Source organism: Aplysia californica, unplaced genomic scaffold, assembly GCF_000002075.1.
Source record: "Aplysia californica isolate F4 #8 unplaced genomic scaffold, AplCal3.0 scaffold00221, whole genome shotgun sequence".
NCBI lineage: Eukaryota > Metazoa > Mollusca > Gastropoda > Aplysiida > Aplysiidae > Aplysia > Aplysia californica.
Window position 1 is genome coordinate 4,005 of NW_004797491.1, and position 13,437 is coordinate 17,441.

Here is a 13,437-nt window from a genome sequence, read left to right on the forward strand (position 1 = left end):
TATGTATGTATGTATGTATGTATGTATGTATGTATGTATGTATGTATGTATGTATGTATGTATGTATGTATGTATGTATGTATGTATGTATGTGTGTATGTATGTATGTGTGTATGTATGTATGTATTTCTTTTATATTTTGTGTTATCAGAATAGTACGTGCGTGCTCATATGATATTATGCAGTTGCAAACGCCGTAAAACTTTAACATGTACAAAAGAAACAGATCAGTACTTTAGTTTTTGTTCCATATTTGGATTTAGTAAGAGTTTTACACATTTAGGTCATATATAAGTTCCGAAGATTAGAGGAGTTACAAGAGAGTAACAAACACAAAAAAGAAAGAGGGAAGATCAAGACGATAGATGTTTGGTAGGAAAGAAGGAGCAAACCACACCAGAGCACCCGCCAACCACCCACGAAGATTAGGAGTATTACAAGAGGGTAACAAACACACAAAACATGGAAAAATAAGGCTGATAGACGTTTGATAAGAAAGAAAGAGGAAACTACATAAGAGCATCCGTCAACCACCCACTGTGAGTCTGGTCATATTAATGTTCATTCGTAGAAGGAAAGTAAATTATGTTGGATCATTGTCCAAATGCCAGCAGAACTCTAGTTATAAAAGCTTATATTCCCCCACTTATTCAGGCAGTTATAATGATTCAGTTAGCATGTAGATTACCTTTTTATCTGTATTTTCATCTTCTAATAGCAACCGAAGTTCACACCTCCTCTATCTTTGGTCAAAAACTCTAGATGACCCCCCCCCCCAAAAAAAACACACAAAAAACAACAACCCCAGAAAGAAAACAGAAAGAATAACAACAAACAAACAAAAAAAACAACAACAAAAAAAACAAACAAAAAACAACACAACTCCCAAACAAACAAACAAACAACAAGCAGACACGCGTGCAACACATAAAAGCGAGCCCGCCTTACCTCATCAGCCACAGCCTCGTTGACCAGCTCCCACATCTTAGCGACCTTGACCCCGGCGCGTGCAGCCCTCTCCTCGAGTCCGGAAGTCAGTTCGGCGAACGAGGAGGGTCTCCAGTGCAGACGGGAGTGCAGAAGGCGGGAGGTGTTCAGGCGGAGGGCCAGCAGGGCCTCCTGACGGCTCTCGGTTGGCGTCGAGTGGCTGATGACCGCACGGAAGGCGGTGTTGTTTGGGTACTGGGCAGAAAGGCTGAAGGTTTCTGTGGACGGGAATTAGTGTGATATTGTGAACCTCAAGACTTTCTCAGAGATCTATATTATTAATTTTAAAAAATCAAGTGTTTTTTGCGCCCCCGGCAACACAATTTTGATGATTTAAGAAGTGGGCTACCTGTTCTGCCTGTCAGGGCCAGCCCGGGCTCAAAGGGATACAGCATCCTAGCAGAAAGGGCGAGATACCTGATAAAAATGTCTCCCCACTCGGGAATCGAACTCGCGTATCCTGCATGCGACCGTGAAGCGCCCAACAGCTACACCCAGTCTTTAGTCCAGAGGCTCAAGCACATTTATAACGTGGATACAACCCTGTCCTGTTGATCAGACAGTTGGCTGTATCACACACGATTCGTTTTCAAACGTTGCTGTTGAAGTTTTCAATACTAATCTTATCATACTCATAGTAAATTGTTATTATGCTCTTGAATCGTGGCACACAAAGTGTAAATCCCCTGCCCCCCCCCCCCCCTAATCAGGGCACCCGTCTCGCCCACTTGGAGGCAAGCATAGATTTTCAGGTCCTACCTCTTAAACAACTTTACTAAAAGTGGGAAAAAATAAATAACAAAGTAGAAATTTTTAAGGAACAGATGTCGAGAGACTATCACCAAATTAAATGTTTATCAGAATTTTGTGTCAGGTGTACTTAATCCAAGTCATACCATTTTTCTTTCATCACGACCGGCAGTGATCAAAACATAATTTGGTTAATTAACCAAAACTTATTTCCCTACTAGACAAATATGATTCGTAGGGAAAGGGGGGGGGGGGGGGGGTTGTCATCCTCAACTTACCAGAGTCCACAATTGCGCTGATCTCAGCAGACTTCTTGTCAGTGTCGACCGTCAGCTCAGAGCGGAACACCTCGGTGTCATCAATCCTGTTCAGAAGTCTCAGCTTGGACGGGCTGGTGCTCACAACGTCTCCCACGATCTCGATCTTGTTGATGGGGTTGGTCATCTGTGGGCGGAACCGGTTACAAAAAGACTGCATAAGTTATCTCATATAATCGCTCTCTTTATAATCTATTACTCTAAACTCAATATCCGGCAAAGTAGAAAAAGTTCGAATAAAATACACGGCTGTACCAGTTTTTATGTGTTAAAAGAAAACGAATACGGAGCCAGTATTAGATTTTTCGTTATTAATTCTTTCTCTGGGCTTAAGATTATCTAATTTTGTGTTAATAACTACCATTACGAATGTATACATTTTGTATGCATATACACCGAATAGAACAAGGTTCTTAAAAGACTAGGTTGGCCTGTTTAATTCTGATGATCTCACCTGTATTCTAACCTGCTTCTTAATGTCGTTACAATCTCATCTGCACACTAATCTACTTTTCGATTTCGCAAATCTCACTTTACACTGATCTACTTAACTTTTTGATTTCATAAATCTCACCTGCACACTGATCTGCTTCTTGATTTTGTTAATCTCAGCCAGCAGGGCCAAATTCTTGGTCTGTCTGCGGGCGGTCAGGTAGCTCGTCTCCACGCCAACTGTCATGCGCTCGTCAGAACTGCCCAGATGGGAGTTCATCTGGACGTCGATGTTGGTGTACGGGTGCTTCACGCCCAGCTGCACGCTATAGTTGTACTTGCTGTAGTAGTCAGAGATGTCTTGAACCTTGGAAGTCAAGGTCAAGGTCTTGCGGGCGTCGCTGGAGTAAGAGATGTCGGTCTTGGAGTCCAGGATGACGCGGCCATTCTTAAGCATGAGCTCACCGTCCACGCGGACCTCCTGTTGGCAGGATTTTTCAGACCGTGTTATAGACTGGCAAAAATAAGACATTAAAAACAAAACAAACAACAACAACAACAACAACACACACACACACACACACACACACACACACACACACACACACACAAATAAAACCCCCACGAAAGACTCAAAGAACACGCCATGTATGGGATTGAGAGCACGATATTCTCTGTGTTCCTTTGTACAGCTATGCAGCCTTAGAAGAAGACAGCAACCCCCCCCCCAAAAAAAAAAGTCTAATCTACAGTCATTATTATGTAAAACTTCAGACTAGATGTCCTATTTTGTACGGAATGTCCAAAGTGTCATACAGTGTACAGCTCATTTCTATACTGGGAGAAAAAAAAAGACAAAAACTTGCTTGTTCTCTTAAGGAAAAGGTGGTATTGAAACCAATAACATAATGTCTAGTGATTGTGTCCTTAACAGATTATGTTCTTATACGGGGTGCCCACTACGGCTGGATTCGGCCGATCGCCCGACTCGATCGCCTGAAACTGAAAACAAACACGTTTGTTTTTTAGGCGATCGAGTCGAGCGTTCGGCCCGATCCGCCGATCACGTCCGTAGTGGGCACTTCGTATTAGGAGTGGTTAAAAAGAGGGGGGGGGGGGGGGCTTTACATATATAAAAGTTCCAAATCTCAACTATATGAGAGAGCATAACTCACCTTTCTGATGGAGGGCATGCTGAGAGTGACGTCACCACGCAGTGTGTTTCCTTTCTTCAGTGTGGCCTTGACGCCAACCTGCTTGCTGCTGTCTCGTTCTGCGTCCCAGCTGAATGTCGCGTCGGCAGTTTGGGCAGCGGGGCTACCGCTAAAAGAATGATTTTAAAAATATGTTAATGTTTAACTGATCATCATATTATAATTAGAGATACGGTTATTTCGGCCAAAGCAAAACATTTTTGCTGTATTTGAGTGGGGTTTTTTTCCTTTATGCATTTAGCGTTCCTAAAGTCTGCGTCTATAAGGACAGTACATAATTATTAACTGTAATCTCTTCCCAGTAAACCGACCTAAAGTTTGGTCATTTATTAATTTCTGATTAAAAACTTCAGTGGATGGTTGGTGGGTGCTCTGGTGTGGTTTGCTCCTTCTTTCCTATTAAACTTCTATCGTCCTTATCCCCCTCCTTCTTTTTTGTGTTTGTCACTGTCTAATCTTCGGCACTTATATGACCTTATTGTGTTGCAAGTGCAGCAAAACTCTTACTAAAACTAAAGACTTCAACTTCAGCCTGAGGGTGACCTACCTCAAAGATCCAGAGAGTTCCAGGGTTCTGGAAGGAAGACCCAGCTTGAGGCTGCCATCAGTCACGACCTTGTTACGTCTGTTGTTGTCAGTCAGGGTCAGGTCATAGGAGACCTTGTCCTCATCGCCAGAGTCCCAGAACATTTTGCCTGTGCTGGCCAGCTGAGAGTCGGACACCTTCTGGGTGTGGGACAGGCCCATTTTGCGGGATGACCTCTCCACACTGATGTCAACAGCCCTGTCGGTGGTGTAAGAATCGGACTTGTCGTTGACCACGGCCAGCAGGTGCACGTTGCAGTTCAAGTCATCTCTGTGAGGAAGTAAGCAAACACATTTTTAGTAAAGTGAGGAAAGGGAAATCTATCGTCATCACTCATCTCTCCTCCTTTTTTGTTTTCGTTATATCTATTGTCCTTGACCCTCCTCCTCCTTTCTTGTTTTTGTTATATCTATTGTCATTATCTATCCTCTTTCTTTTTTGATTTTCTTATATCTATTGTCCTAATCTCTCCTCCTTCTTTTTGTGTTTGTTACTCTCTTGTAACAGGCACGTTTGATGGAAAGGGTAGGCAGAGGCAGACAGAGGGAAAAGATATTGGACAAGTTGACTACAAGGCTGGGAGCAGCAAGAACAACAGACACCATTGCTGAACGCAAGACAGAGCGAAGTGGATGTCCATGACCACCCACGCCAGTCGGCCAGGCACCGGATGATGATGATGACTCTCTTGCAACACCTCTAATCCTCTGCACTTATATGGCCAAATTGTGTTGCGAATACCGTAAAACACTTACTTTAAATAAAATGTATGCGAGGGAAGGGACGGGGCAACGATTTAAAACACAATTTTTCAGGAGGAGTGGGGTGGGGGTGGGATGATTCTAATATTTTTTTTTTTGGAAAGAAGTTTTTGACCCGTTTGATGCTCCGCGTGCGTTCTAGTAAAACGTAATGAGTAATAAAGCACACTGTATAGGCGAGGTGGATTTTTTTTTCTTATTGGGTATATACGCAGCTGATTGTTTTCCTCTTCGTTTTGAATCATTATGTCTTAATAGCAAAAAGATGACTGGTTTACTCCTACAAGTTCAGGATTACCCACTTATCTCACTGATACTGTTCATGAACACACATACCCAATCTCAAAGCTCGCTTGTGAAAGGGCCAAAACCATCCTATAATTTATTAATAATAATAAATAGCATTTGTATAGCGCACGACATAAATCTCTATGCGCTTTGCACTACAGTTTATTCTTACCTGTCCCAGTTGGCCATCACGTCAGCCTCCATGTGTCCTTCATTCTTGAAGCCCTTCGCTGTGTACTGCATGGGCCATGGGTTGTTGAAGGTCAAGGTTGCCTCGTGTTTATCCTTAGAGCTGTAATCACCACTCACGTCCAGGAGCTGGGCGCCGTTCACGTCGATTGCCAGTTTTCCCTCGCGGCCTTGACTCTTTGTCGTCTGCTCGGCCTGAACGGACAGGCTGCTCAGGAGCTTGAACGGAGTGGACAGACTGACGTCAGTGTGGGCCATGTCTTCATACCAGGTCTCCTGGGTGCGGTACAAGACGTCAGTGTGGATCTGGGGAAAGGGAAATGGGAGGAACAAGTGTGAGTTGTTGTTTTGTTTTACTCGGTTGGTCATTTCTGTTTTACTGATGACATCAACTTCGCCGATGCAAAGGTGATACACAATATTGTTGTGGTTGAAGATATAGCAATAGTTATAATAATAATAATAATAATAATAATAATAATAATAATAATAATAATAATAATAAGAATAATAATAATAATAATAATATAATAATAATAACAATAATAATAATAATAATAAAATCCTGATGTCGTCGTCGTTGTCGTCGTCATTATGATAATAATAATAATAATAATAATTTTAAAAAAATGAACGACTATGTCTTCTTCGTCAGAAAGATAGGTCCTAGTGTATTTAAAAGGATGAACAGATAATAGTCGGATTTGTTTGTTGTGTGCTTTTCTGTCACTTTTATATTATATACTCTTTCACAGAGGTGTGTTTTATTTACAAGTTGTATTTAAAAATTACCCCCCCCTCAGCCCCCCCCTCCTGAAAATGAGAAAAAACTAAAGACAACAGTTGTTTCAGTTGTTTTATATTAACAGAATGTGGTCTACTTGGTCTCTTCCAAAGAAAAGAAAACAATTCAATTTTATAAATGATAAAATCCTGAGTACAAAGAAACAAGTTTACCTCTTGACCGTCGGTCCATCCAGCAACAGCGTTCATCTTCTTCTCGCCTGACACATCAGAATTCTTCAGCTCAAACTTGATGTCGTCCATGCCGGACAGTGAGCTCTTCACGGATGTGCTCAGGCTCATGTCGTATGGGCTGTTGTAGTTCAGGGATGCCTGGGCGTTGACGTTGTCTGTGAGCGGAGAGGCAAGGAATGCTGTAGACTTGAAGTTGTTCAACTGGCCCTCGTGGGTCAAGACCAGCTCCACGTTGCGGAAGTCGGCGTATGGGGTGGAGACCTTGGCAAAGGCTCTGATTGGCTCCACGGAGTAGTCAAGACCAGAGGTCATGGTGTAGAGACTGCGACCTTCGAACTTGAGAGAGCTGGAAGCCTCATACTTGTTGTAAGAGGTGTCGTAGGTCACGGTTCCAAGAACGCTTCTATAACCATCCACGGGAGTTTTCACCGTGACGCTGGCGTCCAAAGATGGGTAGATGCTGGACTGAAGCTCAGCGCTGACCGTCTTGCGTCCGTTCTCATAGATCAAAGCGGCTGAGCCATCAATGCTGGAGGCGTCGACTTTATGGTCATATTCGACTTTGGTCATCTCCAAACCGGCAATGGGAGTTTTCACCTCAAGGGAAGCGTCGAGCTTTTTGGCAGAGAACAGGTTCAGCTTTCCGCTGGCGGAGTAGGCTTTGTTGTAGCCGTATGTGAGACCGCTGGTCACCATGTAGCTTGGGGCATTGAGGTCTGCGGTAGCCACGGCGCGAACGTTCTTGAGCTCCTCGAAGGGGGTGTTGATCGTCACGAGCAAATCGTAATTTGGAGAGTAGGTCAGCTTGACACTGCTTTCAAGTTTCTGGGCGTCGCCATATTGCAAAGATGCGGACGCGCTCTTGCTGTTGGACCTGTCTTCGTAGTTCACCTCACCTGTGGTGCTCTCGAACCCAGAGAAAGGAGTATTCACTTCGGCAGAAGCAGTCACACGACGCCACATATACCGGTAGAAGGTGACCTTTCCGCTGATGTCTTTGCTGTCTGCGTAAGTGAGTTTTCCTTGGCATGTAAACTTTTGGGCGTTTCCTGAGTGGCTGAAATCCACCCCGAGGTTCCTGTAGCCAGAGACCGGTGTGATCAGGGTAGCGAAGGCGGAGATGTCGTCAGAAGTATCAAAGCCGCTCTTGAAAGTGACGGAGCGACCGTTGCCCAGATTGGCGTTGCTCTCCAGTTTGTACTGTGGTCCTGTGGTGTCCAGCAAATAGGACACACTCATGTCTTCGTAGTTTCTGAAAGGTGACTTGACAGTGATGGCCAATTGTGGATTTGGAGAATAGACAACCTTGACAGTACTTTGCAGTTCCTGGTTGTCTCCATACAAGAGGGAGCTCTCATAGAAAGCCTGGTTCTGGTTGTCATTCTGTTTGTACTCGTATTTGGTCAGCTCGTAGCCTTGAAATGGCGTCTTGATCTGGGCAGTGATGCGTGCACCGCTGCGTTTGTACTTCAGTTTACCAGAGACGTCTTTGTTGTCCATATAAGTGATTCTTCCCTCTGAGTTGAAGTTGATCAGGTCACCAGAATGCTGGAAACTAAGGCCGACATTGGAGAAATCCTCCAGGGGTGTGGACACGGTCAGGGAGCCTGACATGTCTGAGCTCACGTCCAGAGCTCCTTGGAGAGACACGACGTTGCCATTTCCAGCATTGACCTTGCCGGAGACGGAAGCGACCGGCCAGTTGTTGACAAGAGAAGCAGAGGCCGAGAGATCCTCATACATGTAAAATGGCGTCTTCACCGTCATTCTCAAGTCAGGGTTGGGAGATGTGCTTGCTTGAAGGTCATATGTGATTTTCTGTGAGTTTCCGTACTCGAGGGAGTGGTAGCATTTGAAGTTGTCTGGACTACCTTCGTGTCTGTACTCGAACTTGGTGAATTCGTAGCCTTGGATTGGTGTCGTCACTTCCAGTGTTGTTTCAATGCGCTGGAGCAGATACCGGTAAAAGTCGAGTTTGGCAGAGTAACGATTTCCGTCAGTCAACGTGACATCACCATTTGTGTTGAACCTGTCAAGGTTGCCAGAGTGCTTGAAGGACATTCCGACTTTTCTGTATCCTTTGATGGGTGTTTGCAGCTTGACGGATCCTATGATCTCGTCCTTGACCTTCAAGGCTCCGGTTACGGTATACTTCTCATTGTTGAGGTCAGTGGTCAGAGTCACGGTGAAGTCATCAATCTGGCCCTCTTTGTGGACGTTGATAGATCCCTGGTTGTAGCCAGATTCCCTGGTGAGGAGGCTGAAGTGGCCCTGTCCGTCGAGCACGTCTCCACTGTTGCTGACTGTAGCCTGAACGGACAAGACGTTGTCAGTTCCAAGAGAGGCACGAGCCTTGGTGTTGCTGTTAAGGAAAATTCCATTATGGTCAACGGTCAGCTTAAAGTCTGGTGTCGCAAAGCTCTTCACACTCACACCGGTGTTCAGGGAACGGGTCTGGAGTGAGTTGGTGATTTTGGTGTCCACAATATCTTGACCATTGTGAGTAGCCTTGCCCTCGATATTGAGATCGCTATAGCCGCCGGTCTTGCTGATCTGGAAACTGCCATGTCCAAATCCACCGATAGGACTGCTCAGATCGCCATTCGACGAGAACGCTGTCCTGTATGCGTCATACTGGTGGTTCAGGGTTAGCTTAGAGGATCCCAGAAGTTCCCGAGGAGCGTTTACTTCAGTGGAGATCTTCACATCTCGGAGACCGTCAGCGGAAAATTCCACAATACCGTTAACGTTCTTGTTGTCCATGTAGTCTACGGACGCTTGGCTCTTGAAGTCGTTGATTGATCCCTGGTGAGACAGTTTCATCGCAACATTGTTGAAATCCGTGAAAGGCGTTTTCACCTTAATTGATCCATCAATGCCGCTGATGGTGTTCAGTGAACCGTCCATGCTGATGGCTTGGCCGTTGTAGCTGGCACTGCCGCCTACGGTGAAATCATCCAAAGACCCGCTCTTTGTTGCGGAAACAATTGCCTCGTTATCAGCGTATTTTCCATTGATCTGAACACTGAAGCTGTCCAGATCTCCTGATTTGCTGTAGGTGACGCTGCCTTGTCCGAACTGGCCGATGGTGGTTGTCAGTGTAGCGCCTCCGGACAGACCTAAGGTGTACTCGTCATAGGCATGGTGTGCGCTCACCGTCGTCTTTTGTAGCTCCTGGAAAGGAGTTGTCACCTCGGCATTGAAGCGGAGGTTGTTCAGACTAAAGGAAGACATGTCAACTTTTCCGGTAATGCTCTTGCCGTCCATGTAGGTTACGCTGGCCTCTGATTTAAAGTCGTTCACGTGTCCAGTCTGGGTCAGTACGGCTCCGATGTTTCTGAAGTCATCGAATGGTGTGCTCACCTGAATGGAACCATCAATTCCACCGATGAGTTTCAAGGAGCCCTGTACGCCGATATTTTCTCTGTTAAAGGCGGCAGTTCCGCTGAAGGCCATGTCCTCAACTTGACCATTCTTGCTGAAAGTCACCCGTGCAGTATTTCGGGGACCGTCCAGTCTGTATTTGATCATGCCATTACCGCTGATGTCTGGTTGTCTGTGGTCGAAGGCAAGGATGGTGTCAATGTCGTAACGACGGCCATAGTTGAGAGACATTTTGTTGGTGAAACTCTCCAGGACGCCACTATGGTCGACGCTGACCTTGAAGTCTTTAATGTTGGGGTTAGACAGACTGAAGGTCGACTTCAACGTTCCGTCCTTCATTTTGTGGTTGAAATTTGCTTGAGTCTTGACATTGTTCAGCACGAAAGTGGCGCCACCTTTTACGTTTTTGATGTTGCCTCTTTTGTTCACGGAAATTTCAACTTTTTCCAGGCCAGGGATAGGGCTGTTGAAGGTGAACATTCCTGTCGTGGTGTAGCCGCTGCTGAAGCTGGCGTCTGCCGACACGCTCTTGTCTGCAAAGTTCACCTCTCCATGGCTGCTGAAGTCGCCCTTGTCGCCCTTGTGTCTCAACATTACTTTGCTCTTCTCGTACCCTTGGATTGGAGTCTTGAGCACGAGCGTGCCCTCTACAAGATCGGACCAGTCAACGTTCAAATCGCCCTCAACCTTCTTGTCGGGCTGGTAACGCACCTCTCCGTGAGACACTAGTTTGGATGGGTCTTGGTTGTGCTGGAAGGTGACCCCCAGGTTGTTGTACTCGGGGAAAGGAGAGCTGATGGTGGCTTCGAATGAATACGGCATCTCGAGACTGTAAGTGGTGTCCAAGCGGTATCTATGGCGGGGAGAGTATTCTGCCGAGATGAACGATTGCCTTGTCTGTCCAGTCTTCTGGCTGGAGGTTGACAGCTCAATGTACGGATACTCGGGGATAGGGGTTACCAGGCGGAGATTTCCCTTGAGGTTATCGCTGTACTGCCAGTTGAGAGACCCTTGGAATTTATTAATAGCCGGGATCATCTCAAAATCTGCGGATCCATCGAAGCCCTCAATATCGCCTACAACGGTGAATCCGGTGTCCAAGGATTTCATGTGCTCGCAAGGAGTTGTCATTCTGAGCCGGAACATTTTCTTGGCGTCCCCAAAGGCCATTCTACTCTCCAGGTCGATGTTCTTTCGGACTCCATAGTCGAGGGTCATGTGAGATACCATCTCTCCCCTCTCGTCTTTGTTGGAGGCTTTGAAGACAATGTTGCGGTACTGTTTCAGAGGAGTGATCAACTTCATGTCAACATTTGCGTTTTCCCAAGAAGCAAGATTCATGGAACCTTCCATAACAGTCTTATACCTAGGAGACCAACTAATTTCAGCTAAGCCAGTCATTGGATAGGCGCTATGTTTGGTGTTGACTTTGCCGTTGATCTCTTCGTGGAATGGTGACACCAGATTGAAGTCAATATCCAATCCGGACGGGTGACCGTTGTAGTTAAGGATAGAAGAAGCTTGCACTTTTCCGTTCTGTTTTAGGGAAGCCTTGCTCAAAATGAGGCCCTGTCCTTGTTTGTGTTTTAAAGAAAGGGCAACGGTTCGGAACGATTTCCATGGAGTCTTGACCGTGATGTCACCACTTAGGGCACCAGAAGACAGAAGGTCTTGAGAACCATCAACATCAACCAGCAGGCGATTCTTTCCCCAGCTGGAGTTGAGAGATGATTTGACGTATCTCTCGCCGTTTTTGTGCTTCCAGCTTGTCTTGACTCTGTTGTCGGGCATAGTCAAAATGAGGTCTCCGGCGTTCTTGATCTGCCAGCCGTTCTGGGAGTGGTCTATTTTCATTTCGTATCCGTAAGGCTTTCCGTTGTGAATGAGAGCAGCGTTAGAAGAAATTTGCCCATTTCCATCGGAGTGAGACAAGCTCAGCTTGACCTCCTCGGCATTTTTCAGTGTGGACTTGAGTGCAGCACTTCCCTTGATGTTACGCCTGTACATGTCTCCAAGGTTTTCGCCTTCGATGGTCAGTTTTCCATTTTCCTTTTCCCATCTGCCCTTGAGAACAGTTTTCAGTTTTGGTTCCATGGAATGGTCAACATCAAAGGAGATAACTCGGTATCCCTTGAACGGGCTCTTTGTCTCTGCCATCATCTGCAGATTTCCCAGAGATATGGGTTTCTTGACAGTAAGGCTGGACAGAATCGTCTTACCCTTTCCACCCCACGACACCTTGCCGTTGAGGTCGTGTTGACCGTTGTCACTTCCGTACTTGAAAGCTGTCATGATGTCTTCGTAGTTCTCGAAGGGCGAGTTGAACTTGATGTTGCCCCCAAGACTGGAAGATTTCTTGGATGCTTTCAAGTATCCGGATCCATCAATCACAACCTTTGCGCTCTTGTCCTTGTCTACGTTCCAAGCAGCCTCAACATGGCCGCTGACCTTGTTCTTTCCTTTTCCTCCATCCACGAGCAGGGTCATGCGCCTGGCAGGATACACCACTTCCACAACAACATTTGCGCTTGGGGACTTAGTAACTTTCGCCTTGGTTTTGAGACCGTAAGTATCTGAGCCATTCTTGACTTCTCCTGAGATCTCGAAATTCTTCAGGTCAAGATTGGTGGATCCAGACAACGTGATTGGTTTCCTACCATGCAGCATCACATTTGTCGTCAGCTCGTATGCGTCTTCCTTGGGAACTCTGTAGATGGTGGTGATTGCGTGCTTCTTGCCACTGTTGTCTTTCAGGTTCATCTCGTGGATGTACTTTTTCTCAGACTTCTGGTCGAAGTCGGTGGTCAGGGTGTAGGCTGAGCCGGGCCAGGCAACAACAGCTTGTCCGTTGATCTTTGCCAATTTGCTGCTCTTGTCTTTAATGGTCAGTTCAGCGCTAATGTCTTTTCCTTTGCCTCCGTAGCTGAACATGAAGTTGGAGTCAAGCATCTTGGGAGTATGCTCATGCTGGCCAATCACACTTACATCCACGCCCTTTAGGTAGAAAGAGGGAAACAGAAAGGGAGAGGGGGAGGGGGCGCATCTTTAATGTTTGAGAATCGGGTAGCATTGGGGACTATTCATCAGCCGAAGCAAACACTTTATATCGATTGCGATAACCCCAATAATAATCGATGTATCAGCATGCTGCATACTTAAAATGCCACCTCGAAGATATGAACAGATAGCAAGGGTTATTAATTGTGTTTTATGTTTTAAGAAGGACAGATTGATTTGTTTAAAGTATTTAAAATACGTACTTTGGAGAAGACAACAAATAAATGAGATTAAAATGCAAAGCTTACTTGAGCAGGGACCACTGCGTTCATCTTGAAGTTGAGGTCAGCGTTCTTCCAGCTCGCCTGCTTCCTGGTGAAGGAGGAAGACCAGAAGACCTTCTTGGTCTTGTCTTTTGGATTAGGTCCGTACCTGAGTTCCACTTCAGCCTCGCTGTGCTTCTTCTTGTGGTCCACAGAGAGATCCAGACCCAAGTTGTACTCTGGATTCTTGGCTATGTCGAGAGTGCTGTCAATCGAAAGTGAATTGGGCCG

At 45.8% G+C, this 13,437-nt stretch overlaps 1 protein-coding gene across 1 annotated transcript in view; it reads right to left on the reverse strand.

Moving 5' to 3' along the window:
- Nucleotides 1-13,437, reverse strand: part of LOC101848113 — a gene marked incomplete in the record, with an annotated part of 32,952 nt that overhangs the window by 3,876 nt on the left and 15,639 nt on the right. Inside the window, 8 exon segments of the mRNA XM_013083259.2 lie at nt 949-1,205; nt 2,016-2,181; nt 2,629-2,967; nt 3,662-3,809; nt 4,248-4,556; nt 5,508-5,830; nt 6,482-12,880; nt 13,192-13,411. Of these exon segments, the coding sequence (XP_012938713.2) occupies nt 949-1,205; nt 2,016-2,181; nt 2,629-2,967; nt 3,662-3,809; nt 4,248-4,556; nt 5,508-5,830; nt 6,482-12,880; nt 13,192-13,411 (8,161 nt within the window).